The sequence below is a fragment of the Condylura cristata genome, unplaced genomic scaffold, assembly GCF_000260355.1.
Source record: "Condylura cristata isolate star-nosed mole 26May11 unplaced genomic scaffold, ConCri1.0 scaffold00001, whole genome shotgun sequence".
In the NCBI taxonomy this organism is placed as follows: Eukaryota; Metazoa; Chordata; class Mammalia; order Eulipotyphla; family Talpidae; genus Condylura; species Condylura cristata.
The window spans coordinates 59,859,913-59,885,017 of NW_004567102.1; the positions used below are offsets into that span (position 1 = coordinate 59,859,913).

At 32.0% G+C, this 25,105-nt stretch overlaps 1 protein-coding gene across 1 annotated transcript in view; it reads right to left on the reverse strand.

Moving 5' to 3' along the window:
- The window catches only part of TBC1D32 (TBC1 domain family, member 32), a 95,310-nt gene that overhangs the window by 44,463 nt on the left and 25,742 nt on the right, over window positions 1-25,105 (reverse strand). Inside the window, exons 11-14 of the mRNA XM_012722895.1 lie at window positions 19,369-19,457; window positions 2,788-2,910; window positions 1,789-1,897; window positions 975-1,068 (exon numbers count right to left, since the gene is read on the reverse strand). Coding sequence (XP_012578349.1) covers window positions 975-1,068; window positions 1,789-1,897; window positions 2,788-2,910; window positions 19,369-19,457 — 415 coding nt within the window. The remainder of the gene's footprint in view (window positions 1-974; window positions 1,069-1,788; window positions 1,898-2,787; window positions 2,911-19,368; window positions 19,458-25,105) is intronic.

The window sequence follows — 25,105 nt, forward strand, 5'->3', positions numbered from 1 at the left end:
TCAAGGTGTCAAGTACACAGTTCTTATTTTTCATTAATTGGTCTATAAAAATTAACCAATGTGAAATGAATCTTCTTATGTATTATGGCATCATAAACATTGTATTGATATAAGATTTTCTCAAATTAATGAAATGTTCTATCATATACCTTTATACTTCATCTTAGTAACTGAATTTTCATTGCCTTTAAGATGCAATCTAAACACCTGAACATGAGCTACTTGGGCCTTATTAGAGCCAAACTTGGCTGCCTTATCTAGTCTCATCCCTCATCTTTAATCCCTAGTCTCTTCTAATCACTGTTACCCTCATGGTGCAAATATCAAACATCCTTAAAACACTCGCAGTTCTCTAAACCCAATTTGCTCCTTCAAATCACTCTGCTATTTCTTCTGTCAAAAATGCTCTGTTGTTACTCAGAAAATACATTCTTGTACTTCATGTCTCACTTCAAACATAAACTTACTTTGGACAGTTTTCTACTTATGTACTATTGCAGTAGGCTACAGAGTTGGCTATTAGTCCTACCACATGCTTTCTTATAATTATCAAATTACCTAGAAGTATTTTCTAAAGTTTATGAACTAACCTAAGGGGGATACTATAATTTCTATTTTATGTATATAGCTTATATAATTATATTTTAAGTTTGAGCACAAAAGATATATGTATGGCACACAGATACTAAAAAATATTACTCTGTTGAATAGAGTTCTATATATTTAAAAATTTAACAAGTTGAGAATTCATTTTTAAAGCATAAAGTTTCTGATAAGAATTCCCTGCCATCATACAAATAGTAAGAGACATAAAAAAAAGAAAATTTACAAAAGATAAATAGGCATAAAAGTATCCACATGTACAAGTCAAATGAAAAACAATTCTAATCTCCCTTTGTAATACTTTAGCTTTTTTTCAGATTATAACACCAAAAGCACTAAAATAACATAGCAATCGATGGCAAATATTTTACCTATTTTTAGATCAGCATTTCTTGTGATTTCTGACAGATAGCAGCTTGGTAAAGGATATGATGAAAACATAGGCCAAGGGTATGGGTCATCACTCTAAAAAAAGATGCAAGACAAATGGCTTTAGAGAGTAGTTTAAAATATTGGATTTTAATGCTTTTTAATTAATTGGGTTTGTTTCATAAATTCTAGAGTTGCAGCCTAACAAACCCAAAGCTATTCATATAATTCAGCACTCAAATGGATCATAAATAAAATGAAATGTAATAGAAACACATTCAATAAGCTCTGAAAACAAATATATGCATCTTGTTCTAAGAACCAGGGCTGATAATGATGGTTTTAGTATTCTTTTATAAAAAGAAAATTAAAGTCTTTAAAAACACCTATTTTTCCTATTTAGCCCATAGAACTGTTTTTCTTGTGCTACCAGTCGTATTTATGTCATCTTTCCCCGGGACAAAATCAAAATGTGCTTAACAATGATCAAAAAAATAACAGAACTCTTTAAGAAAAAGCCAAACTCTATAATATTGATGAAAGGAAAGGGACTTAAAGTTACAATTAAGTACAAAAGGAAAATAGTCACTTAAGTCCAATTTTAATGAAACATCACCCTTTATAACACACTAGCACTTGCCAAGAAGAATACCATTTTCTTTGAAAATCTTTACTTGATCATAAATTTTTCCTAATCACAAAATTTCAACTCTGTGATGCAGGTATTTGGCAGGTGATTAGTAGCACCCAAGTTGGCTGCTTTCCTTAAACATATGTTCAGGAAAATAACCACACCCTCCGCTTTACCTCACTCACCTTCTGTAGCATCTTTGGAGGTAAAATTCGCTCCATGGGCCCACCAATAAGATTTATTCTAACAAGTACGTGATTTCTCTCTACTGATATGCCATCAATTATAAAATTCCTGAAAAATGAATATACTGACATTGTTATCTTTAACAAAGAATTGATGGAGATATAATTAATACAAAAAGGTGAATGGGGTTAATAAATATGTCCTTAATAATATTACTTCATTTGAGAAATGGGAATGAGACATACATTAATTCCATTAAGAATGTAATAATCATATTTTTAGGCAAGGTTCTCTTAAAACACAGTGTCTTAAATTCAAAATCAATTAACTTCTTTGAGAGGCCTCCACAATTACCTTCTGTACTGCTGATATCATTGTTCTAGAGCTAACCTACAGGATTCAGGTTATGGCTTGGATGGCTTTAATATTTTAAGAAAGACCTAGCTAGGCTAGATACACACATTATTTTCTTTTAATTACAGGTATGAAAATAATGCCAGTTATTGAAAATGCTGCAATTAAATGTCAAATCAAGATATGGCAAATTTGATATACTAATAGAAATAAATATCAAGATACTACCATAAATTTCATTTTATAATAATCAGAATTTATGATTCTAAAACTAAAATTAAGAAATAAAAAAGTATCCTAAAGGAAACACAAAATTCAAATGTTTTGGTTGATGGACATCTTACACACGAAGCCTGAGGTTAAAAGTTAACACAACCTTCTGGAACCATTAATAAGTTAGGACTTAACTAAAATGAAACAAAACTAAAACAAAAAAATCTAAAACAAAAAAATCTTAGAGAGCAGTCCTATGTAAGTTCTAAGAACATCTTTCACAATCTTTCTGTGATATTTATGATATAATTGCTTTTCAGTCTGCTGTTTAGATGTACTGAAGAGAAACATTAAACTGTATAGAAAATTACTTTCAACAGAGCATCTGTAGAGAAATCTGTCTTAATAATATTTTTGCTTGTTTGTTTTACCTGTGGCTTTCAGAGGTCTCTAAGATATTTTCTTCTTGAGCATTCAGTAACATTTCAGATACATGATACTGAGCCTCTAACAGGAGAAGAGTGTCTAGATCACAGCATATCACACTTAATAACCTTTAAAAATAGGAAATATAAGAATAAATTTTAATAAAATACATTCTAAAAATACATAAACTTTCCTGGAATCTCAAAGTAATATATCACTCAAACATGGAAATACAAATTTTGTAAGAAAATCATGTGGTTATTTTAGGAATATTTTTAATCATTTTGAATAGTAGTCAACTTCACAAACTTTTCCTACTGAAATGTCATTAAAAGATCAAGGGTAATTTCAAATCTTTATTTTAAAAATATACCTAAATCTAAATGAACAGCAAATTTTCTTCTCAACTACTATATAATTTACACATTCATTAGGGAACAGTTAAGAAATACATCCAAACCATAATTTCTACCACTTTTTATTCAGCAACTAATTACAGAAATTATGACAGAATCATTTTGCCACCATTCAGGGAGTATTCATTAGGTGATATGTCAATGGCTAACTTTATAATTGTTGGATCACCTGAGAACACCTAAACACACTTATCTCTCCTATTACTAGAAGACAGACAATCAGAAATTAAGTGGATGCTACTGTGATAAAAAGAGGATGAACACTGTACTATCTATGAAATACTTTTGCCAAAAAAATGGAACTTCACTATCAGTTCATAAAAAATACAAAAGTCAGAGAAATATGCTGAGATACCACAAGGAGGAAATGGTCAAATCCAGAAATGTTGAAGTATAATGTATTATTAGATTATTTCTCTAAGAAAAAAAATGGCATAAAAAGGAGAGACTAAAAGAACTTGGAATTTTTTTTAATCAAGGGTTTTTGTTTTGATTTGACTTTTAACAAAACTGTAAAAGTTCATTTTTTAGTCAGAAAAATAGGGAACAGGTATTACACAGATGAGATCAGAGAACCAGTATGTTTATTAGATGTTTAAGTGGCACAGTACTCATTATAAAAAAAAATAGGTTCTTATCTGTTAGAGATACAGACTGAATCATTCATAGGTAATATGCCATTTTGAAATTTTCTGTCTTTTTAATAAATGCATATAGGAGGTGAGGTCTAAAAGACTGAAAATATGAATAAAGATGAATGATGAACACACAAAAGGTTCATTATACTATTACTCATTGAATGTTTCCTATGTTTAAAAATTCTGATTTTAAAAAGTATATAAAAAGATAAGGTAAAGGGGATAAATGGGTGGCTAAGGTAGACTGAATGACCAGGAAAGGTTTCTTTGAAATGTGGTATTTGAGGAAAAAAAAAATTCAAGAAGAAACCAACCTTGTGATTACAAACAGATCTACTGATTTCTCTTAGAGACATTCAAACATGAGTACAATGGCCATGTACAAAAACAGAGAGGTAATAATAACAAAAACAAATATTTTAATGTCAATCAACTGTAAGATGTTTAAATGTCTGAGATACATTTTTACATGGTACACTATGCAGAGATACATGTTTTGATCAAAGACAAAACATTATTCAAGGCTATTAAGTAAGAAAGGAGAGTTACAACATGCTAAGCATAGAGGAAGCTGAATAAAAATGGTAAAGAATTTGTATATATACATAGATAACATATTTATTTTATATTTACTCTCCAAGGAAAAAAATGAAATTGGAAAGAATAGTTAACTCTGCAGTGGGTGGGGATCTGAGAGACAGAAGGGTATATAAGCTCTCACTGTGTATCTTTTATAGTTTTGAATTTTAATGTAATTGTATGTTTTCTCTATTCAGCTGAAGTAAAGATGTTTATAAATGCTTTTGTAAATGCTTTTAAGAGTCAAAAATGAAATTCAAAATCAATCCCAAGAACTTGGCTAAAATACTCAAATACATTTGAAAGTAAGGGAAACTACACCTTCAGTTTAGAGAAATAAATCATTCTTAGTCTATAAAAATAAAAAATTCAATGGAACTAAAATGAAAGAAAGACTCTAATTTGAGAGTGGTAGTAAAAGTTGCTAGTTATCTTTTTTTCATCTCAGAAATAACTCCAAGAATTGAGTGGGGAAGAAAAAAATAGCATATCAAAAATAATTAGCCATAAAATGAGTTGCAGGTTAAAATAAGGCAAGTAGTGCTAGGGCAAGAAAAAAAAAATTGAGCAAGGATATGATTATTACCCATGATGTAAAAGGAAAAGTGACTAAGTTTCTCAAAAAGACATAATAAATTTCTAATTAAAGACAAGAAATTCTTTGAAAATAAGGAATATACTAAGATGAAAACCCCAGTCCTCTATTGGAATAGTGGAAATGGAAAACACAGCAGGACAATTCTTGGTCCTAGATGGTTCTCAGTAAAGATACAGGGTAAAACAAAAGTCACAGAAAACTCAATTATAATTATGAATGATTGGTATTAGGTCATAGAGACAGTATTAATAAACAGAAACCTGACTATCTCCATAGTAAGTTAAGGAGAGCACAAAAAGAGGACAAAAAACATACTCATAACATCAGGGCTTATAGAAACCCAGCTAACCAGAACACGACTTTAACTCCTCTTCAACATGAGCCTCATAAATATTGAAAAGAAAACACCTATTTCTCAAAAAATAAATAACACAAGATATATATAAAAAGTATCTTCCCTCCCAAAAAAATAAAGACAAAACAGATGGCAAACACACACACATTTTCCATTAACGACTCAGACCAAATAATTTTCCATGTATTAAAAAATGTTGCGTAAATGTATCAAGTTGACATTATAACCTATACAATGTTAGATATTAATTATAATCTCAGTAGAAAGTAAGTTTAATAAAGCAATGATCTCCAATAAACCCTCTGCACAAAGCAGAGATACATAAGAACAGAGAAGAAACCACATAACAATCAGAAAAGATAAAACATGAACTGACAAAATTAAGGAAAGAAGGGCAAGATTTAAACTGTTCCAGAAATAAAACACAAATGGAAACGGCACTGAAAGAATAGACATTAGAAACATAAATAGCACAGGGGAACAAATGAGTAGAATGTGGAAAATGCAATGGCAATAAAGAGAATACACTATCAATTTCTTGAAGAGAAATATGGAATAACTTAACATCTTTAAAGATATTAGTAAAGAAATTTTCTGAAATAAAAGAAGCCCTGAATCAAAGTATATAATAAATACATACATAAATATAAATAAAACTAACTATATAACATGTCCCAGGGGAAACTAAACTGTAAGAGTCAATACCAATACAGTCTAAAAACACTACTGGACTTAAAAAGGACCATTAGGATATTCATGAGGAAAGACCAAATCACTATAAGCTGTTTCTAATGCCTATTCTTTCAGTGCCATTTCCATTTGTGCTTTATTTATGGAATATTTAATTCCCGCCCTTCTTTCCTTAACACTCAATACCAGAAAAACAATGGCACAATATTGGGAAAATGTCAAACATCATCAATATTAAACCATATTACAAAGCTTTAATATTTTAAAAAGTATGATAAGGACACACAAAGAAAATCCAGATATAGACTCAAATATATGGAGGAAATTTTATATTCTATCAAGGGCAGATCGAAAAATAGCCTAACTGAATATGTGAACCAAAAAGAAGAAATATCATGGATGACTGTAGATGTTAAAAAATGGAAAACAGGGCCCTCCCTGGTGGCGCAGCGGGTTAAAGCACAGCATTGAGAATCTAAAGCCGCTTCTGCATGAGTTTGATTCCCGCCTGCCCTGGAGGTGTGGCAGACCTCTCCTGACCCGCCCACTGCTCCCCTCAGCAGTGTACTTCCTTGATCTGCCTTTCTGCTCCCCACTCTGTCTCTGGTGAAGCCTCTCATCGCCCCTGAGTCTTTGACCTGTACCCCAGTTCTGTATGCACAAATAAATTTTTTTTTTTTGAAGTGGCTTTAGCTTTTTAGTGCTGTGCTTTAACCTGCTGCACCACCAGGGAGGGCCACAATAAGTTTTTTTTTTTATTATTACAAAGTTTATTTTTACATCATTTTGCACATTTTTTTTTCCATCTCGATTGTAATCCCCGCAGGTTTCCCATCACCAAATCACCCCTGTGCCACCACCATAGTCCCGTGCATTTCCCTCCCTTCCCTCCCCCCCCCCCGTTTTTGATCCCATTCCCCACTTCACACCCACAAATAAATAAATATTTTTTAAAAATGGAAAACATCAAGTCATCAACTAAGATATATAAGATTTAACTTGTTTAGGTTTAGGGAGAACCTACTGATAGTCCTATTTTCTTTACAGTAGCTCATCAGTGAGCAGGTAATGAAAGTGATCTTAATGCCTTCTGGTTTATAACTTGAAAACAGGGGTCTATAGGATCTATTTGGGCAATGAGATGACCCAAGGAAATTAAAACAACTCAAAAAGCAAATACATGCCTGGACTAAATGTCCATTTGAGAATGAATAAATAGAAACCTTAAAAAATTAGGTAAGGGGCCCTCCCTGGTGGCGCAGCGGATTAAAGCACAGCACTAAGAAGCTAAAGCCACTCCACATGAGTTCGATTCCCCCCTGCCGGGAGGAGATCCACAAGGTGAGGCAGACTTCTCCTGACCCGCCCGCTGCTCCCCTCAGTGGTGTACTTTGTCAATCTGCCTGTCCTGCTCCCCTCTCTGTCTCTGGTGAATACTTTCACCCTCCACATCTCTGGACTGTACCCCAGTTCCATATGAATAAATACAAAAAAAATGAGGTAAGACTTTTAAAATCCTGCAAGTTCTAAGAATAATGTAAAGCTTAGCAAATTGGATCCTACAGTAAATTTGAAGACTAGTACATCATGACTAAGTACAGTTCATTCCAGGAAGAAACAGACAGTTTAATATTAAAACATCTCCTGATGTAATTCATGACATCAATATGTAGGAGAAAAGAACCATATAATCATTTGACCAGAGGCTTAAAAGCTACTTGATTTAAGACAACATGTACTTTCTATTCCCTGTACTCCAAAATATTCTAACTAAATTAGAGATATTTACTTCATTAATTTGATTTAAAAAACAAATTTATCTCAATGCAAGAGCTAAAAGCATAAACAGGAAAGTAGTCCCATTAAAGTCATGAGGGATGGAAACTTTTCCATTATTTAACTTCAGTCCAGAAGTTTAAGCCAATGCAAAATAAACAAATAAATAAAGCAACAACAAAATAAAGAGGCATGCTATTTGAAAGGAAATATAATGTTGCTTAATACAAAATGGTAATACTCTATTTGGAAACCAATACTTCTTGACAGAAAATTCAACTTAATTTAAGAGCTATGGTTGAAAAACATTAAGTCCCTACCACTGTGTTTAGTGCCAATGATATAGACACAAAAATTTTGACTGTATGAAAGGCAAACCACTGGAGAGGAAAAGACAATGGCCAACATAAAATAATTAAAATAAAACACAGCAAGAATACAGCTAAAGAAGGGAAGTGAATAAGGATTTCTAATAAAGGGGCAGTAAGTCTAGATCACAGTATCCAATTTTAAATAAGTTAGTTAGGAAAGTCATCAACAGGGTGACACTTCTGTTAGGCCCTAAAAGGAACAATGGCACACTATGAAGTTTTCTAGGGTAAAAGTGTTTGGGGCAAAACAAATGACTCAAGCAAGTATTTAAGATGAGAGCATATCTGGCATATCTGAAGAATGATAAGGAAGCTAATGTAGCTGGCGTGGAATAAGCAAGGCAGAAGTATTAGGAGATAAAGTCAAAGTAACATAGGGGGTCCAGATCACACAGAATTCTAGAAGACACTTATGATAATTTTGAAATTTTCTTTGTTGACATGAGAAAACACTAGAGAATGGTTTCACCCTAATGAGAAAACCTGTAAGTATAAGACTGAGATCATCTAATTTATGGGCTCACTCTGGCTGCTATGTACAGAATAGGCTATATTTAGGTAGAGGTTCAAGAAGCAGATGTTATAGCAAGAAATCTACAGCAATAATTTATATCAGGTAATTTCTTAACAGAATGGGGAGTAGAGGATCCTTTGAAAGAATAGCTCTGTGGTAGATACATTCTTAGGCATCCTCTTTGTGCTCATGGGTATGTGATTTCCTGTAACTTTACAGTAAACCAAATTTGGAATCACCTAAAACTCACCTGTTATAACAAAACATGGTATTTCCACATGAAAGATTATTATATGGCAAAGAAAATAAAGTATATGAAACAGTCATCTTAGAAAACCTGAGATGCAGAAAAGGTCTGATAAAACAGAATATACATAATATAACATTAATATAAAGCAGAATTAAGTACTGCTTAGGAATACATAACTAGATAATAATATACAAAGTAAGCCCCAAATTTAAGTGTTAAAAAGCACTATTGGGAACAGGGAGGGTTTCATGATCAAACAAAAACATAGTGGTTGGAAGTTCTATTTGCATGATTGGAGTTATATGGGACATTTATTTTACAGCAGTTTAAGATGTTTATATTTTACTCAATATTTATATTTTTAACACCTCATAAAGTTGTGTGCTATTCTAGATGGGTAGTGGGGAAAATATATCACACCCACAAGGAGTATAAATGTATATTCAACAAATGAACTAACTCAGAATCCTAATAAAAGAATGCATTTTTAAAGAATTATATATAAAGATTCTTGGTAACACTTATGTCATTTACTACTCAACTATGTAATCATCTAATAAACAGATCTTAATAGCTTATTTATGCCAGAATATTTGTATAAACTAGCAGCTAGACTAAACATAGAATAAAAGCCATTTTGAGTTTTTAGCCTAACCATAACATTAAGATTAGATTTACAAAGTGAATAGAAGTGTACAGATTTCCACAGTTAAAGGCCAATGAACAGAAAAATGTGTTTCAAAACTTATGTATTATTATGTTCTAGAAAACATTACCAGGTTTAATTTCTATTAGCTCCAATTCAAATTTCCTAAAGCTATTAAATAAATCTGTTGCCTGTTTCACATATAAAGCAATATGGTTATATCAAGAAGTATTCCAATAAAGTCACTTATTCAAGGTAAATACAAATTCACTCACAAGTTGAATAAAAGTTTTGAAGGTATATTTTCAGTTTTTTTATGAAAAAATGCTAAATTATTAATAGCTTAGTTTACATAAAAATGGTAAGCTACACAGGTAAATTTAAAAAATGTGTCTGTGTTTGTATGTGTTTAAATAGTTAGAAAAAGATTGATTTTTGCCACCTCAGACACATTCTTAGTTTAGAACTTATTTCATTTTTGTCAAAATGAAAGACACTTTTATACATTAAAAGACTTTAGTTTTTCCTTTATTTCCTACTTCATACAATGAATATATGTACAAATATTACTTATAAGTGTTAGAGAATGAACTATAAAGGAATGAAATTTTACTAACACCGGAGAGATTCCAATGTCTGTTAAGGAAGAGGGTAGGAGTATTTTGTGAGTAGGAAATTATACTGTGCAAGTGAAAAAGAATGTTATCAGTATTGTTACTGTTTGGAGCTTCGGAGTTCTAAGCTTTAAATAACCTTTAAAACTTTAAATAATACTTGGCACATAGGAAGTACAGTTGTATTTGTCTTTATCATTATATTTTTGTAGGAACAAATGTGAGATAACTTGTTAGTTATGTAGGAAAACTACACAAATGAAAAATTAATGCCTTACTAATGCTAAGAGTAATAAATCTGGAGGCCAAAGAAAATCAAATCATAATCTATATCTTGAACTGGCAGAGAGTAACATTTAAGACACAGGAGACAAAAGCACTTCCCAGAGTGATAGTGAAGGGTAATCTCAGGAAGGCTGACATGTATGGCTTAAAGATCCTCTGGTAAAAATGAAACAAAAGGATGTAATACAAGTAAAAAGGACAAATAATTATCTGATGTTCCTTAGTTTACTGATCATTTATGTTGTAACATACATGGATAGGACACGTCCCCTGCTTTCAAGAATGTGAAAGTCTTGAGACTATAAAGCAAAAAATTGATTACAAGGTACTTAACAGCATTCCTGTTGTAAAGCACACAGTATATAGGTCAGGCATTACATTCTCTGGAACCAGGCAATCTGGATTCAAGCACCAACTTCACTATTAAGTCATTTTAAACAAATAACATAATTTCTCTATGACTGAGTGATTTGTGAAAATGGAGTAATAAGAGTACCTATTTCATAAGGCTGTTTTGATTAAGACACTTAAATGTGAAATCAGTATCAGGGACATAATGAACACTATAAAGAGGATAGGCAGTAGTAGACATTTTATTATTTTTATGTGTGTTTGTGTGTATATAGATGGATATTATCATTTTATATAGAATATATAGTGTTGTGTATTATATTATACATAGTTTATAGCACTGTATATATAGTATTGTATATAGTATTATAAATTATATAGTACTATATATAGTATATATATTTAGGTTAGTCTGTGGGCTTATCATTGGTAGATACGGTAAAATTTGAATGGAAAAATACTGGGAAAAAAGGAATACACTTATAATATATTACTTGGTTCATAAATGAGTAATATTTATATAGACCTAATCATGTCTATTAGCTTTCAATGCATTAATCATTAGAGCAGGGAGAAGGAGAAAGCAGAGGTGATCTAAATCTTAAAGTTCTAAATCTCTAAAAACAAGAGAAACATCTAAAGTTTAAAAATTAAAACATGTAGTATAAACATTATTTCCAGGTAAATATAGTAAGAAACAATTCAAAAAAGTAAAAAGTGGCAGTCTGAGGAGAACTTGGGGGTGAGGAAGACTGGCCAGAGGGTTGGTTACTCCTCACTCTTAAAAACTTTCCATACTACCTGACTTTTTAGAACTATGCACATTTATACTTTAAATAAAAGCATAAGAAGAAAAATAGTGCTTGGTAGATCTTACATAGACCATAAACAAATATTTTGTTGAATTTTCTCTGCCCCAAAAGATAAATACAGACTGTGCTGGAGTAGAAAGTAAATTTATGCCACACAGAATCTGGACCTTTATTCAATCTTTTAGTTTTGTTAAATCAAATAGATTTAATAAACACAAATATGTGTTTTCTGAGTTCTAAACTGTCTTCAGTACTTTGTTTTATTGAATGGATTTGTAATATAATGAAAGTGAACCAATATGATTTAATTTTTGTCATAAAGGAAAATGTTTTGGGTAAAGTTATGAAGAAAATTTATAAGCCAATTGCTATCCTATAGCAGTTTACATTGGAAAATTGAAATAAAACTCTTCCTGAGTAAAGTTAATTTAGGTTTAACATAGAAATCTGGCATTATGGACCTATGAAAATGGGTGTATAAGTAGGCTAGTATATTTCTGTGTTAAAAAAAAAAAAAGAATCAAATCATGCACAGTACTCTAGGGCAAAGAATTTTTAACTATGGTCAGTATGGATTCCTAAGACTTATCCACAATCCATTAGGAACCCTAAAATCTAACTGCAGAACTGAAGTTAATGGAGGGGAGGGAGGAATAAAAGGGAGTGGAAGCCCAGTGGTCCATGGTAAAGGTTTCAGGTGCTGTTGATGGTGGTGGGTGTTGTGTTGTTGCACACTTTTAAAGAGGTAATAATCTTACCACCAAATCATATATTGTATTGTAAGCAATGTTACTCAATAAGAATTAAAATTAAAAATATATGTGGTTACTACTATAAATAGCTAGCAGTATACTCTCACACACATTAAGAATATAACATTAGCATTCATTTTATATTAATGGCATATATTTGTATGTTCCATTATAGTTATTTATATTATATAAATACACTAAGGGCTATTTAGGCACCAAAAAAAAACAAAATTTGGTAGTCTGTAACTCCAAATAATTTACAAACAGCCAATTTATCACTATAACACTATGTATCTCCCCCCAGAGACAAGTCAATATGTCTTTAAACATGCACCACTAAGCATGATTAGCATAGCTTAGTTATAATCAATAGAACAGTCCACTGTCAGAATGTGTTTGTTATCAATGTGGTAGGATATATTAACCATGTGTGAGTGCTGTCTTCAGGGAAGTCCACTGTGCCCTAAGTAAACCAGGATGCCAAAAATTCTATACTTGATCCTTATGCCCAACTATCAACAAAAAGAATTATTTTGTTTCAAATGCAAAGAGAGTACCCAGTTTAATGTGGAAGTGGAAATTTTACATCATTGCAAGGACGGGTTTTGAAATACAACACACATATGCCTCTCATCATTCAATCCTCCCATTCTTCTTTCTCTTATATTGCACTCCACAGTGATTTAAGAGTTGCAAAATCAAGGCCTCCCTGGTGGCCTAGGGGGTTAAACCTTAGCACTATCACTATTATTGCCTGATTTCAATCCCCAGACAGAGAACTAACCCACACATGGTACAACAGATGTCTCCTGTCTCCTCTACTATTCCCCTCAGCAGTGTATTTCAGTATATCTGCCTGTTCTGCTCCCCACTCTATTTCTGGTGAATCCTTTCAATCCCCCATAACTCTGGTGTACACCCTAGTTCATCTACACAAAATTAAAAATAAATAAATAAATATTGTAAAATTATGACTTAAAGGTCTGTAATTAGCTAATTTTATAAACCTTAGGACCTGGAATTTAGAACTTCTATGCTTAACAACAAAAGACAGTATACATGGAGTCTGGAGCAACACCTCATAATCAAAATAGTAATTGTGCATTTTTTATATACATGTGTTGAATAATAATTTAACAGAAGATACTAATATTAAAATTAGGCTGGCCAAATAAAACCTATAGAGTGTCACATCATTTTAATTCATGGGTACAGATAGCAAATAAGTTGAAAAAAAAAATGAGCTTATATTTTTTCTGAATTTTAGAAATTCAAATTAGAATTTGTGACACTTAAGATGTGGTAATGCCAAGTTAGTATCTATAATAGCTCATAAGTTCCAAAAGAAATTTGTTTCTTTAATGCTCAGCACATAGAATTTTATTTTTAAAATACAACATCACTGAATTTCAATTCATTTCTGGAAATGAAAGTCAACATGTTCTTAATATGAATGTTTATTTATACTATTTGAAGGAATACAATTTTATAAATTGAGACTAATCCCTTTGTTTTGAAAGATATCTTGAACATATTGAAGCACCCAGAGGTTTACTAATAGCCAAGTTGAATCTTACCAAAAGGAGAACAATGATTCTGTTTTTAATTACTATTTCCTTTGTATGTCAATTTTTAAGTATCATATCACTAAGTAGGGACAAGTGCCCAGGGTAGTGGGCATAATTCTCTGCAGTATAAACTCTGCCTGTCATTTCTACTTGATGAGAATTCAAAACATGTTCTTTATCTCAATTACTAAAACATCATTTGATTGTTTTTTCAAATTAACATCATAGAAGAGAATTAAATATTGGATATGTCTGAATGTCTGGTCAACCACATGTATGTACAAAATACAAAATGTGGATTTAAGCCAGTTGTATTTCTGTTATTGAAAAGATTACATGAGATAACTTTGAAATTATTACTCATTACTAATATTAATCAGATTTAAGTCTAGTTAGCATTTGGGTAAATGGGAATAGAAAATAGATGATATGTTATAAAAGGTTATTAATATTTTTCTATTATTTTGAAAAATAAGAACTATTTCTAAAGTGAACATTTTTTAAACAACTATATGTTCTTTTTTACTTTTCCTCTTAAAATTATCTTAAAAGACTTTTACAAAAAGACAGTTATGCACAAAATTTCACTATACTGTGTATAAAATTTACTGTTACAGATAATGTATAATACCTGAAACAACAGGTCACTAATTTTAAAGACTATTCTGTAAATATAAATTCTGGGGTTTTGTTTTGAAGAAATTAACAATAAATAGGTCACATAAGAGTTTCAAATGAAGATAGAAAATATTTTAGGAGAATTATATTAAAATTTGCCTAGCACATTAAATTTTAATATATATGTTTAATTGAGTCATTACATTAAAAATAAACAATTCTATATTCTAAATTTTTTTTGTAATTTGACATAAAGAAAGCTATTAATAATGAAGAGATGATTCTCCATGAAATATATCATTTTTATATTCAAATAAAATGTCTTAGGAGTAAGTATAACTTTCCTTTAAAACTTAAAGGTTTCTAGGCAATTGTTTTGATCAACCAATAGTTTTAGCAAATAATGTTAACCAAATTAAAAAAGATAATACTGTAATGTGGTAGACATAAAAATAAGAGAAAATGAGATAACTCAGGAAGTTTAAGTTTTTTTCAGGAGAAGAACTAAATAAAATATTAAATTGTGTGAATGACAAAAAGTTAAGTATGTGTAGGTGAAAACAAAATCCTATGTTAAGTTGTGGAGGAAATAATACATAAAGCAAGCTTTGCCCTAAACTCAAATTTGTATATGAGGAATAAAAGAGACAGTAACATTTAAGACATAAGAGACAGAGGCAAAAGCCAATAGTGCTTCAGGGAAATAAGATTTCTTATCAAACCATCACATTAGTTCAGGCTGAGGAAAGGTAGAAAATAATGTATAGAGGAAAGATGGTGATACATACATATATACATATATGTGTGTGTATGTGTGTGTATATACATATATATATATATGTAGCTCCTTGAACCCCACACAAAGGAATCTGGAATTGCTGATTATTTAAAATGGGAAGGTAGGGAGCTTTATAAAGAATGTGTTTTGCCCTGCATTAATTGACTTTCTTTTTTTAAGATTTATTTATTTGTGTATATAGAACTGGGGTACAGGCCAGAGACTCAGGGGCGGCGAGAGGCTTCACCAGAGACAGAGCAGGGAGCAGAACAGGCATATCTACAAAGTACACTGCTGAGGGGAGCAGCTGGCGGGTCAGGAGAGGTCTGCCACGCCAGGTGGTCACCTCCAGGGCAGGCAGAAGTGGAGTTAGCTTCTCAGTACTGTGCTTTAACTCCTTACGCCACCAGGGAGGGCCTAATTCCCTTTCTTTTTTTATTATTTTACTATCTAATTCCTCACTAGGTGATGAAGATAAAGAGAATGAGTACCATATCTTAATTACTCATTATTACAACCCTTATATCTAGCATAGAACATAATAAGTTCTCAATAAATATTGGCTAGGTAAAAGAGAAGAGTAAATTAAATAAATGTGTGTGTGTGTGTGTATTATATTCTGCAGTAATATATAAAAGGCACTGCATATCTTATGTTATTATACCAAGAGCCCTGCTCTCTCCCTTTTCATTAGATAGGAAAATAAGATTTCTGACTCAAAAGAAGAGTAGGAAATAGCAAGAAAATACCCTTTAAACACAATGGAGACAGGTCAGGTAGGAGGCCAATTACAGCACTAATGTCCTTAACATCATAGTTAAGGGGCATTAAGGTTTAAAAATAAAGTATAATGTTCAAACCACTTGATAGGTTTTAGTCTTTCTTAACATTTAGTCTTTCTTAACATTAATTTCTGAGGAAATAACTACTATAGAGAGAGAAAAAATAGCATATTGAAGGCAAACTATATTATGCTATCATTTTCATAAGGAATAATATGTATTTCTTCTACTATCATGCATAGAACATGTCCAGAATGATTTTCCTGAGTGTTACTTCATTTTCAGAATTAGGTAGAATCTCTATTATATGTAACTCCCTGCATAGGTTAATTAAGATAAATTGTGTTTAAAAGAAAAGAAAAAAATTTAAGATAATTCCTAGGCATAAGGAACTTAACAGATGATTGGATCACTTAATGAGATGGAAATGGAGGATATGTTTTTATGGGAGGAGATGCAAGACTTTAAGACAAGTTAAGAAATGAAGTTTGAAAAACGTCTAAATTGAGATGTCATTTGCATGTATGAACATGGTACTCAAAATAATAGCACAGGCTAGAGATGTCAAGCAAAAATGTAAATAGAAAACTAGACACAGAGTGCATAGAAAATTAGTAGGCTCAGGATCAAATCCTGAGTATTCCAACATACAGAGATTTCTTAGAAAATGCAAAAGCAGAGAAACGCCAGTTTTAGAACTGTGTGGTGTCGGAGAAGAAAAGGAAGAGGATTTGCACACACAAAGAGATGGTCCACCCTCTGAAGTACTACTGATAGCTAATAGTAATATGTGAACTAAAATTCTACTACATAGAAGATGAACAGAATGTGTAGTTCTTACACATCAACATCAAAACTAAGTAGACTGTGATGTCAAGGGAGGTAAGCAAGTGAATAGCTTTTAGATACATTTGCTGTAGTAGAGAACTAGAATGGCAGCTATTTGTAAGTTTTTTGTTTCCTTGTAAATTGTACATAGAAAGCCATGTCTGTAGGCCAATGACAGTAGTAGAAAGGACAGAAACAATGAGGATAGGGTTAGCCAAAGTACCAGACTTCTTGTAAATCAGTTGTGCACTGTAAGATCTATAAAAATACATTTGGCAATCAAATATTAGGAAGTTTTAATAGAATGTGATGCAACTGGAAAGCGAAAATACACACTTCACTAAGCCTCAGAGTAACCACATCTAAGTATTGAGTCACACCTACAGGGCTTGGATCAAACGTACTCATGCTCCTTCTAGATCTTTAAAGCAGAGGGAAAAACAAAGTGAATAAAACAATGTGAAATTTAGATATCAAACACATTAATGGGATGATCTCCTGAAGAAAATGGTGCAAAGAATGTACGACGAGAAATAAGCAAGACACTCAGAATGAGAGAAAAAGACACAAGTAGAATCCAAAAGACACAGAAATATGAGATTTATAAAATATGTAGCTATGATATAAATTAGTTAAAAACCACTGGTAGCCTGAAACTATCAGCAAATTAAAAGTATATTATCTAGCTTCAGAAGCATAACTTAATTGAATAGTGTTATAAGAATGAACTTCAAATACAATGAAATAAACTTCTTGTCAAAAAAAAACTTGTTAAAAGACGATAAAATCAAAATACTTTTTCCTCATAAAGTGATTTTGTCACTTGTCTGAATGATGACACTCTAAACCACAAAATACTTGGCAGCATGTGAAAACTACTGGATAACTGAAAATGAAGACAAAATTCATTTCACAGTAAAACACAAACAGCATAGAAGCACTTGAATTATCAATACAGCCATAACTGACACTTTTATAGGGCTTATTATGGGTTACACACTGTTGTAAGCCCTTTAATTTTTCACATTTAATTCTCATAACTCTTTGAGGGATATAATATAATTATTCTCCCTTTTATATATAGAAACCCATATTCCACTTCACAAAACTTGTAAATAGCAAGCAGTCCTTGCAGCTAACTACTATACTGCACTGCTCTGCATGGCAAATGTATGGCAGACACTGGCAATGGCAAATTTCTTAGTGTAGCATAAAATGACTTCATATGGACATTCTAGGAAAGTAGTATGTTTTCCAGGAACATTTTTTTCTTGGATTGCTTCTTACATGTCTTAATAAAATTTCACTTAAAATTTTGCCAAAAGAATGCTACTAAAAATACTCTTACAGAAAAGAAAACTCACAGAAAAAAAAAATTATTCAAAGTATCAAAAACAAAGGCCAAATCTACATTTTGTAATTGTGACTCAAACTATGTAAAGAAAGTTCTGCTGAATGGATTATTTCTAGCACTCTTCAATACTGCATGATAGGATTTATCTCATACTATACCCTGAAAGTTAAAATTTAATGTGAAAATCCATTTTGGAAAAAAGGCACACTACCCAAACAACTTTAATAGCTACAGCTTTTTACTTACCTTTTTTGATCTAGAAAGTCTGAAGTGAACTTCAGCTATTAGTAAATGGCTAAAATATTTGTGTATTCTATAAGCTATACTATACCAGAGAATTCAAATTTTAGAAAAATAATTGCCATATTTCCTAGGTAGAACATTCTCACTGATCCCCATTTATGACTAAAGCATAATTCGGTAGTAGAAAGAGAAAATCACAAATCTATGGAAAATGTAATTAATTCAGGTACTTTCAAAGATAGCAATTTAAAGATAGGGTGTTACATGTCTAAGTAGGGTCTTTAATCTATATGACTAAAAATTCTGAGTCTCTGCAGTCCAAGCACCTTTATTTCCCTTCTCCCCCCATCATTTGAATATTCAGGAATCTAAATTCAAATAGAAAAAAAATTCCTGCAAAAGCTAAAGAGTAATGATTAACATCAAGGAGAAAAATTTGGTTTCAAGATAAACCATAAATGTTTAGGCCTCTTTCAGGACAATATTTTGGCAGATATATAATCAAAAATCTACAGAGGGAAACTCCAATTTACTCCAGAGTAAACTGAACAGTCCACAAAATACCACTAACAAATTAAACAAAATTGGAAGATGCTCTAATACAGAAATTAAATGCCATAATATAGAACATAAAATAGTATAAAATGTTGAAAGGACAATAAATTACCTTTAAGTGGACATTTTTAAAATGAACTTAAAGTCTTTTTGAAAGTAAAGATCATAACTATTGTTGCAGCAAAGAGCATCAAGTAAAATTTAGTACCTTACCTTAAACCAAAGATGTGTGACTGTTCATAGTTGAATAAAGAATGAATCTTAGCTTCAGAATTCAAAATTATAAGTCTGTCAATAATATCCTGAGAAAACAAGAATCAGACTGAGAGTATGCCTGACTGATACCATTTCTGTAAGACCAAATTAAAAAAAAAAAATTTGTATTTGCTGTTCTCAAACTTGGCTTTACATTTTAATTATACCAAAAGGACCAAAAAAGAAGAATTTTAAAGAATATTGAGTGCCTAATTCACAACCCTATAGATTCTGAATTGAATAGGTCTGATTGTGACCAGATGATATTAAACATTTAACATTTACCCAAAGTAAAGAATCACTAATTTACACCCTACTCTGAACCTGTGTGAACAGCTCATGAAGCCAGTTAAGTGCTGATTAAACTACTAAAATGTATAAACTATTTCTATAAATAAATAGGAAATCTACAATTATGAAGCATAACCAGTGGGTTTGAATATTTTTATCTAGTAATTATTCAATGCTTGAGATTCTATTAATCGATTTTCTTGTTCAGTAAATCTGTGTTTTTCAAACTTGTTGAACAGTAGAATCACCTACAGAACTTTAAAGATATATTGAGATGCCAAGGCTCTATCTAGACCAATTAAGTCACCATCTCTGCTAGCATAACCCCAGCATTAATTTCTTTTGAAAAGCTCTTCAAGTTTTTGCAATGTGTAACCAGGCTTAAAAATCACTGATAGAGATACAGAAAGAACCTGATGATGGCTGTTTTCCTAGGTTCATGCACTGACAACTTAAACCTACCACCAATTTTCAGCGCTCTCTGAAAACTTTTCCTTCTATAAATGTTTTTGCATTTAGCTTTGGGTCTAGGTCTAAAAAATTTTCTCATTGTAAATATTTGTCTCTCTCATTGCTCATTTGCTTTGCCAAAAAACTTGCTATTCTCTAGAAAGTCAAGATATTTCTGTGATCAAAGGGCAAAAGGAGGACAATTTTGCCTGGTAAAGTCACCCAGTATTTTTTAAGGTCTATGTGGGTGACAGTATAAAGGTCAAATAAGAGGCAGGGTGAAGAGTTTGCAAAGAGGGAAAAATAATGGCTACCTCAAAAAAAGAAAAAAAAATTGAAAAAATACTAATCAAAATTTAGTAAAAACTGGATTTTGTATTAACTCAGTGAAAATTTATACCCAACATTTAAAAAAATGCATTTATCCTCCCATAGATCTTATAAAAATGTTTAAATACTAGCACAAGAGTTGATTATCAGCAAATATTACTAACAATGAAAAATAAAAACACTATCTTAAAATAATCTTGCATTTTCATCTGCTTCTTAGTTGGATTCTCCTTGTTTAAAACATTATGAGAGGACATAAAATGAGCTACACAACTCATTCATATTTCATTAATTGTTACAGATCTCTCCCAACCCTTCTTCTCTAATCTCTGTACTCTGACAGTCCTGAGTCACTTTCACCATAGCTACATACCTCTCGTTGGCATGCCCAAATACCTAGATACTATTAAGTAATCACTGCAGTAAGCACACAGAAATATTTGTTATGTGCTTTTTCAAATAGATATTTTTACTACTTAATTTGGAATTTTTAAGAAATGATGTATCATTTTCCACAATCTTCACAGATTAATATAGCTTTGATTTATCACTAGCCTTCTCTTACCTTGGAGAGACATCCAATCAGTTCTGTGCACAGTACTTTCTAAAAGAATTATGATAGATTTTTCTCCATTAGAAGAGTACTAGCGTAAGTGACTGAAATTTGCAGAGCTATTTGATATAATACTAAACTAAGACTATTTGATAGCTAGTTGATATTTCATGATTCCAAAGCTCTAGTTATGAAATTTAACAACTAGATATTGTAAGAATAAAAAAGGCAGTGAAGTGAATGTATTACCAACAAGCTAATGGAAGAGTAGATTGCAGCGATCTATCACTGATAATGCATTTTCAGAAAACAATGTTACGGTAAATAATTTCTTCTTCAAAGAAGATTACATTGATGGATCACCACTTAGGAAAGAAAACCAAACTCCTGGGAGCCTGCCTTATGGATAACTTCAGTTTCTAAGTGCTACAGGTGTGTCGATAAGCCAATCAATTCCCTAAATCAAGCAGCTTCCCAGCAATAAGCTACTGCACGTAAGACTTAGTACTCAAAAACAAAAAGTGGCCTGAAACTCAGTCTTTCTAAAAATATTGTCCAACTTAATAAGATGTGCAATAATCGAATAGAAGAGAATAAGAAGACTGGAAAAACAAAGGACTACCCATTCTATATATGTAGGTTAAAACAATTTACAATTGTTCCAAAGAGGTAGTCCGTCTTATTTGATCTCTTTTACTTAAGAAAGAGGCAATAATCGGTGAAGGATCACAATTCCTACAACTACACTATTAGTAGCAGCTTCTGTCTGCTTAGCTCATAAATATCAACAAACAAAATTTAGCCTTTTCAGGTCCTTTGGGATTTTTGAAGGTGAGGAGTATCTTCCTATTGGTAGTTATAAAAGAACACCATAGACTGAGTGGCTTATAAACAATATGAAGTGCATTTCTCTCATACTGTGGAGGCTTGGAGGTTCAAGATCAAGGATCCAGAATAGTCTGTGTCTGTCTCCTAACACCAAAGGAGGAATAAGGGATTTTCTGGGGTATTTTTAATAAGGCACTAGTCACTTTTAAATGGCCCAATCTCTAAATATAACACCGGTGATTAGGTTTCAACATATGCATTCTGAGGGCATATAAACGTTAAGTCTATAGCAAGAAGACAAAGGAAACGGACACTCCTATTTAGTGGTATAGCAAATCATAAAAGAGACGTCCTCCAAAACATGTCCATGCCCTAGTCCCCAGAGCAAATGCTCATTACTCTATTTGGAAAAAGGGTCTTTGCAAAGGTAATTAAATTTAAGGCTCCTGAGAGAAGATCATCCTAGATTATCTAAGTGGGCCCTAAATCATGTGATACTTCCTTAGAAAGACAAGGGGTGGTTTAAGACAGAGGAGACAGAGGAGAAAGCAATATGAAGAGGAGCAGAAACAAGTACTGAAATGCAGATTGGAGAAATGTACAGGATTCTTGCCTGGAACCTTGCAAAGATACGTTGCCCTGTTGGCACCTTGATTTCAGACTTGTGGACTCCAGAACAGTAAAAAGAACAAAGTTCTGTTGTTTTTCAGTCACCGAGTTTGTGACAGCATATTGTGGTAGCTCTAGGGAACTAATTCAAATACATTACTAATAAAGTCAAATTGAGTACTAAAAAAAGTAAGAAATCTTTTCCTATAGAGTATGCCACCTGAAGAAAACACATATTAATGACATTTATAGCAATTAAATTTTTATATTAAATTGAATCATCACTACAACCTTGCTGATATGATAGGAACATTACTGCCTCTTAGCAGAGGAGAAAACTAAGGTCTAACTTTTCCAAGGTCATACAGTTTTGTAAGTGTCAGAACCAGTAATCTTGTACAGTCACTATGGTTTCAGAATACAAACTCTTAACCATTATACTAAGTACACATTTGAATAAAGTTAAAAACTGGAGAGCAATGATTAGAGAGGAATTAATGAGGGAAACAGAGATAAAACTGAATAAAATCATAACAATTTCCAGTTGTCCTTGATTTTCATACAAGTTGGTGATGTATGTCAATAAATTTAAATCTTTACCTATATTAGTTTAAATTGAATTTTTCTAATAGCCAAAGGGGTCTACCTATTATGCCACTTATATAATTGAAAGTGACAGAAATTGAAAATAAATATTTTCAGTTTCTAAAGGAAAAGGGAAAGATTATTTTGTGTCATTCAACTTCAACTTATTATGGTACAATTTGAGAATTGTTCATGGACTTAAGCATTTTGGTAGATACCCAATAAAAGTCTCTGAAAAGTTAAGGTTTGGTATTACTAAAATATAAATAATTTCTTAAAATTGAGAAAGAAAGCAATTCAAATGGGAAAAAGAGCAAAAATAAATTGAAAGAACATTAAGAAACCTAAATGTCCACTAAACTTATGAAGTGATAGTCTGTTCATAATGATAAATATAATAGTGTCAAATATTAATTAACACTTCTCTCCTGTTAGACAAATATCTAAGCCTCTGACCACATAATCATCTAAATGAAACTGCCAGGAAATAGGCACTATAAAATCTTATTGATGGGAAAGCAGAAGGATTATTCCCTTGGATTGAAATCTAGTAATATATTCCATAGTTACATGTGAATTCACTATCAACGAAATGATCCCATTTCTAGAAATGTAGCCTAAAGACCATGGGAGGCAAAATTCTAAGACTTTAAGATTCTCAAATTTCAAGCTGATAGGTATTGTCATATAGATATTTTTGAAGATGTAATTACAGTCCTTAAATAATTAACTTTAATATAGATTGTGGCTCTGATCTTGTCACATGAGCCATTTAAAACAGTTTTCTCTGACTGGTAACAAAATACAGATTCAAACTATGAGAGGGATTGATATGAGGAAGATTCTTCACTGCTAATATGAAGTGGGCCACAGGATGGAGACATGAGAGTGTCTGGCTGATGGCAGCAAAAAAACAAGCGCTTCAGTTCTACAGCTATGAGAAATTGAATTCTGCCAATAAAACAAAATAAATCTGGAAGTAGACTTCTCCCCAGTGTGTCCAAATAAGGATTCAGCCTAGCTAGCATCTTTATTTTGACCGTGCATTACTGGGAGCAGAAAACTCAGGCAAGCAGTGTTGGAATTCTAATCAAGAAAATGATGAGTTAATAAATATGTGCTATTTTATTTGCCAAGTTTGTAGCAATCTGCTGCACAGCAGTAGAAAAAACACAGATACACTGGTAAATACCATATAAGCCAAAGCTAATAATTTTGGTATAATCTATAACAGCAGAGACTTAACCCAACTATCCAGCAATTGATGACTGAATTAACTCTGAAACATTCATACAACAGCGTACAGTACATCTGTACAAAGGATGAAGATCTCTATATACTGCTATGGAAATCTCAGAGGCATTGATTGGAAGAAAAATGCAGAGCAGGGCAGTGTTCATAGCACAATATCTTTTACTTTAAAAACTGTAGGTCAACAAATTGTTGATAATCACATTCCAAAATAAATGAAAAAGGGAGACATAAGTGATTGAAGTTTTCTAGGAACAAGCAGGGGTCATTCAGTGGTTTAGATAGTTATCTTTTCCCCCCTCTCAATCTTTTTTTATTTTTATGTTATATTTTTTTTAAATCAGGTAATGTTGCCATATGACACCACATAGGATTCAGTGGTACAGGTTCCACCTACTCAGATTATGTCATCACACTACAAAATAACTGTTTTGTAATGCAGTGTTCAAAACAATTAGAAAACTCTTTAAAATGGCATTTTAAATTATAGTACCCTTTAACCATTACTGACTTCTTTAATTGTGCTGATTTTTGATGATCAAACCTTAACCTCTTCATGTTGTCCTCTCCGTTTAAAAACTACATGGGTACAAAGAGAGCCCACCTGTTCCAGAATGATGCTTTTAGGCTTGTGGTAAATAGGCTGCTAATGTGAGGGTGCACAATTTCCAATTGGAAAATTGGCCCAAAAATTTAGGAGTGAGGCAATGACATTGTTTGGGCTATTTATTGACATATAGTGATTGATGGAGGTTTTTCAAAGAAAGTAACTGTGAACAAATGACCTTCCCTTAACCT